General features: G+C 40.9%; 1 protein-coding gene across 1 annotated transcript; it reads left to right on the top strand.

The window, feature by feature from the left end:
• The first annotated feature begins 2,881 nt into the window (after positions 1-2,881).
• LOC130097304 (gastrula zinc finger protein XlCGF7.1-like) lies at positions 2,882-4,963 on the top strand. The gene is made up of 2 exons (XM_056264103.1): positions 2,882-3,266; positions 4,194-4,963. Exons 1-2 carry the CDS (start codon positions 3,182-3,184, stop codon positions 4,961-4,963), a joined length of 855 nt encoding a protein of 284 aa, XP_056120078.1. The 5' UTR covers positions 2,882-3,181.
• Positions 4,964-5,232: the final 269 nt, after the last annotated feature.

Raw genomic sequence — 5,232 nt, 5'->3', positions numbered from 1 at the left:
TTAATGCACATTTATTTCAGCACAACACTAGGGCTCATGTTTGTGAGAACACAACATACAGACACAATCTTATCAAGGAATGTCATGTCTTCATCCTTGCATGGCAGCACCATGTGAATCGGTACTTTTTGCGGACGGTTCCAATCACCCTTTCCACATGAATTCGGAGGTGGGCAATTTTTCTTGTGCTCTCCACATCTCTTGCATCCAGCTGACAGCGTCCTTTTGTGAAAGCAGGGATCTTTACCTCGGCACACATAAGTCCCACGCTGTCCTGTATGTCAAAGCCGCGATCAGCCAACACCAAATCCCCAGGTAACAGTTTGTCCAGAATCCCACAGTTATCAGTTATGTGCTTATCACTGATGCCCCCCCCCCCCCCATCCCTTGGAAATGAATGAAATTGAGCCCTGTGGTGTAATGCCAATAAGGTACTTCATAGTTGTGTTGTGTTTGTAGTGGGAATATGACTGAGCTTGAGCTTTAAGATTTGATGGTCTCTGCATGAATATTTCGAAACAGTCCAGAATAACGGCAACACGCTTCCCAAAGGCCTCCACAAACTGATGAGGCATAGTTGCATGCAACGAATCTCGCCCTGGCCAGTTAATCAAAGGGCCGGTGCGGGCATGCAAAACATTTATGATGTTACTGAAGGTTTTGGAAACAGTTTTTCTGTCTACACAAAAGAGGTGGGCAATGTGTTGTATTGGTAAATTTAGTCTAAGGCGCATGAGAGTCAGGAAAAGCATCTGAAAAGGTGACAGTACTTTACTACTCTGTGTCACGTACGGTCCAACACAGGCTAGAACACCCATGACAACTTCAAGGTGTGGAAGTCCAGTGTAGTACTTCACTTTGACGTTGTCATCCTTCAGGAAATGTTCATCCATTTTTCTCTGGCCAAGCTCACATTTCAGGGCCCTGTTCTCTTCCAGCAGCCGGTCGATTTCATCGCGCCGACGCTGACAGAAGTCACATTCTGTCAGCAATCTCTGGTCAGCTCCATCCTCTACTGGTGCTGCTGGTGTCTCCACTGTGGATCATATAAGGAATTGTTTTAGCTAAACAGCAATGTTTGCAGCTGCAACAGCAACAAAAACAATATAAGGTCTTGAATCTGCTGGCTCTGTAAGGCTTACCTGGTGGAACAAGGTAATCAATAACTGTCTCATCCATCGCAGGTGTACTGTCAGTCCTTTGCCGTTTTCTCTTTTCCTGCCTCTCAGTGTGGTCCAGGTTTACTGATGGTGCCCAATCCGGATGCGAGTTGAACATTTCATTTGCTGGTTTTCCTGGTAACACAATCAAAATTATCATCGCATAGCAGAAGTGTTGAAAACATATAGAACCATAATGTTGTGATATGTTTGTGTTGTGTTTGTGTGCGCGCGCATCATGTGTATGTATGTGGTGTCGCGGTTGAAGGAAAGAAACAATGTATAAAAAGAAAATCGTACACCTTCTTTAACGTACCAGAATGAAAATGCAGGGAACACACTCTCATCGACACCGGGATACTGTGGAAGGTTATGTTTGGTCGTCTTACAGCCGAGATCCAAGCGAGCCGACGACTCTGTTATCTCGGACACTAGGTCTCCGTGGGTGCGCTTCCAAGCAGGAAAGCGGTGGAAAGTTAATCCATTTTTTATCTTTTTCCCATGATCATTATGTGTTGAGCTGTTACATCCCACAATACAGCAACGGGTTACCATGGTTGAAATAACGTAACTTAAATCAAATTAAGCCACAGAACTGAGAGGAAGTACGTCTACAAACAGCGCGAAGTAGTCCGAGTAGTAGTAAAGGAAGCTGCCAAAATGGCGGCCACGCCATGTGATGACGTCACGACGCCCAAGCCCTATTAATGTTTCTTTTCTCATACATCCTTCAGCAGAAAGACTGAATCTGTGTGTGTGTGTGTGTGTGTGTGTGTTTATTGTCTCTAGTGCTGCACGATATTAGGAAAAAATGACATTGCGTTATTTTATTTTTCTGCGATATGAAAACTATTTCACCAGATGACTTGAATAGCTCTATTTGGAAAGAATGAATCATTCTAGAATGACTGGGATGATTTGTAATTAAGTAAATCTGCATAGAAAGTAAAAAATTACAAGCATAGATAAATACAATAGAACAAAGATATAAATGTATTTTTTACCCAGGTAAATCTAACTGTATTCAGGTACAGAGTCACACATTGAATAATCAAATGTAAAATAACACTGTATATATTCTTCACTGTATAAATTAAATATAATTAATTGAATTATCTTTGTTAAAGGTACACCGTGTAGGAATTTCTCCCATCTAGCGGTGAAATTGTATTTTGCATTCAAACGAATAGTGCTCTCTAGTGCCTCGATTTTTCAAATGCGTGTTGCAACTACGGTAGCCGTTATGTATCAAAAAGCTATGACAACATGTAGGCATGAAATGCAACCCTTATTACATCAAACATAGCCTGTGATGCTATTCATCAAAGAGCCTGTTTAGCTTTTAACTATACATGTTCTACTGTTATGCTGCCTATATAATAAGTACACAACCAAGCAATGAAAAAAGCTTGTAATTTAGACCATAATCAATTGCTTAGATCATGATCACTTAGATCATAATCTTGTACAGCAGTTGTCATTCACATTTTGACTAAACAAGATGACAAAACTAACCTTTGGTACAACAAAAATATGATATTTGATAAACAGATCTCACTTGTTTTCTGTTATTAAATCAGGGTTCACTTGAAAATTCACATTTATCGTCCAGAACTCATTCTAATAACATAATGTTTTATTGTTTCAGACTCGATGGAAGTGAAAGAGCAAAGACTAGAACTGAAGTGAAAGGTGATGATGCTGTAGTTTGTTTCAGCCTGTTGACACCAATAAAACGATTTAATGTGGCAATTTACAGAAGATCTCAGACATCACCATAATGAATGAGCTGAAAACAGGGAACTTTTGGAGACAAAGAGGTTTTTCAGCTGCTCAGTTTAACATGATGGCCCTGTACTTTTTAAATGCAGATTGGATAAAAACACAGTGATCACAGTTCACACCTGCAGTGAAGCCCCTCCCACAACAATTCACCAATAAATACTGGGAATATTCCCATCATCCTACAAGAGAAGGACAAACTCCAGGAGTAGCAGCTGAAATCTGTGTGACTGTTAAAGATGGAGTTTATTAAAGAGGAGATTGAAGACATGAGTGATCCAGAACCATCCAGAATGAAACATGAAGATACTGAGGAACAAATAGGTTGGTGTCCATTCTTGATTCTTCATTGTTGACGCTTTGGTAGATGTGAATTATTAAGCATATGGATGTTTACACCTGGCCACTTCATGCGTTTTCTGTGATCGGATAGCTATCCGATCGTGAAAAGACCAGGTGTAAATGCCCTCTGAAACGCATTCGAGACGGATTTAAATCCGATCGCTCAAACCACTTCAGGAGGTGGTCTGGGCCGCATTCCAGATGAAACTGGACAAGTGTAAATGCATCTGGTTGTTGAAACCACATATGTAAATTTTACTCCTCCCAAAAATCCTAAAAAATAAAGTGTGAGAGCGTGTTATAGGCTATATGTCATGTTATAGTCAGATATGACGTCGCTACTGCAACACGCATTACCGCAGAGGAGCAGCTGAGCATCGATCTCTTCATCAAGCCAACGTGCAAACTATCGCAAATCAAAGTGAAAGTAAGTCGCAGACGCTTAACACACTAATCACCTTCATTAAAAGTAAAGAAACGAAATGATCTTACCAGGGCTGTTGCCGCTCTCTCTTATTGCGGTCTTTGATTTTGAAATTAGCTGATGATCAATAAAATGCAGCGCTTATCTGTTGCTTTCGGTGACGTGCACTCCATTAAATCTGCTTATAGCGCGGGAATTGAAGATCGGATTTATATCCGTTTTGCAAAAACACATTTATGTGACCAGGTGTAAATGGAATCGTTTTGATAAATCAGATAGCTATCCGATCTGAGAAAACGCATGAAGTGGCCAGGTGTAAACAGCCCCTAAATGATCATAACCTTTATAGCAGTTGTCAAACAAATTTTAACTATGTTAACAAGTGAATGACAGAATAACAAGTGAAAGATCTTATCTCTGTTGCTCTCTGCTATTAAATAAGGGTTCACTTGAACTGATTCTAACTGTATTTCTGTGTATTTTAGACCAGGTGAGAGTGAAAGAGCAAAGACAAGAACTGAATGAAGTGGAGGAGGAACATTGTAACTTTACAATTCAAAGAACAAAAGCCAAAAAGACGCACACCTGCACTCAGTGTGGAAAGAGTTTCACACAGAAAGGAAACCTTAACACACACATGAGAATTCACACTGGAGAGAAACCGTATACATGCACTCAGTGTGGAAAGAGTTTCACAAGGAAAGGAAACCTTAACACACACATGAGAATTCACACTGGAGAGAAACCGTATACATGCACTCAGTGTGGAAAGAGTTTTTCTAATGCATCAGGTCTCAGTGATCATCTGCTCATTCACTCTGGAGAAAAGCCATTTAACTGTGATCAGTGTGGTAAAGATTTTAAGTCATCAGCAAATCTAAAACAACACCTGAAACTTCATTCAGATGAGAGGCCTTATGTGTGCTCTCTCTGTGGAAAGAGTTTTTCAAGGCTGATCAGTTTTAAACTGCACCAGAAAACACACAATGAAGTGAGAGATCAAGTGTGCTTTGACTGTGGGAAGAGCTTTACTAGAGCTGGTGAACTGAAACGGCACCAAAGAATTCATACTGGAGAAAAACCTTACAAGTGCTCATATTGTGACAAGAGTTTCACTCGGTCTGCACACCTGAAATCACACGAGCGAGTTCATACTGGAGAGAAGCTGGACGACTGTACTCAGTGTGGGAAGAGTTTCACCCATTCAAGTAATCTAGTTAGGCATATTAGAAAGCATTGTTCTGTGTCACAGTGAGCAAATGTTTTTTTAGGGTGTATTCACACCTGCCTTGTTTGGTTCGATTGAATGAACTCTAGTTCGTTTCCCCCCTTGGTGCGGACCTTTTGGGCAGGTGTGAATACAGCAATCAAACTCGGGTGCGGACCAAACAACCGAACCGAGACCCAGCTGAAGAGTTGGTCTCGGTACGGTTCCAAACGAACTCTGGTACGGTTCGAATTTCTGTCCAATGAATGGATGACCTTAAGCACACGTGTGGTTTTGCTTACAAATTTTGGTTCACT

This window comes from Rhinichthys klamathensis, unplaced genomic scaffold (genome assembly GCF_029890125.1).
Source record: "Rhinichthys klamathensis goyatoka isolate OS25496 unplaced genomic scaffold, OSU_Roscu_1.1 h1tg000216l_1, whole genome shotgun sequence".
Lineage (NCBI taxonomy): Eukaryota > Metazoa > Chordata > Actinopteri > Cypriniformes > Leuciscidae > Rhinichthys > Rhinichthys klamathensis.
The sequence above is the reverse complement of the archived record's forward strand: the minus strand, read 5'-3'. Positions and strand labels throughout refer to the sequence as shown.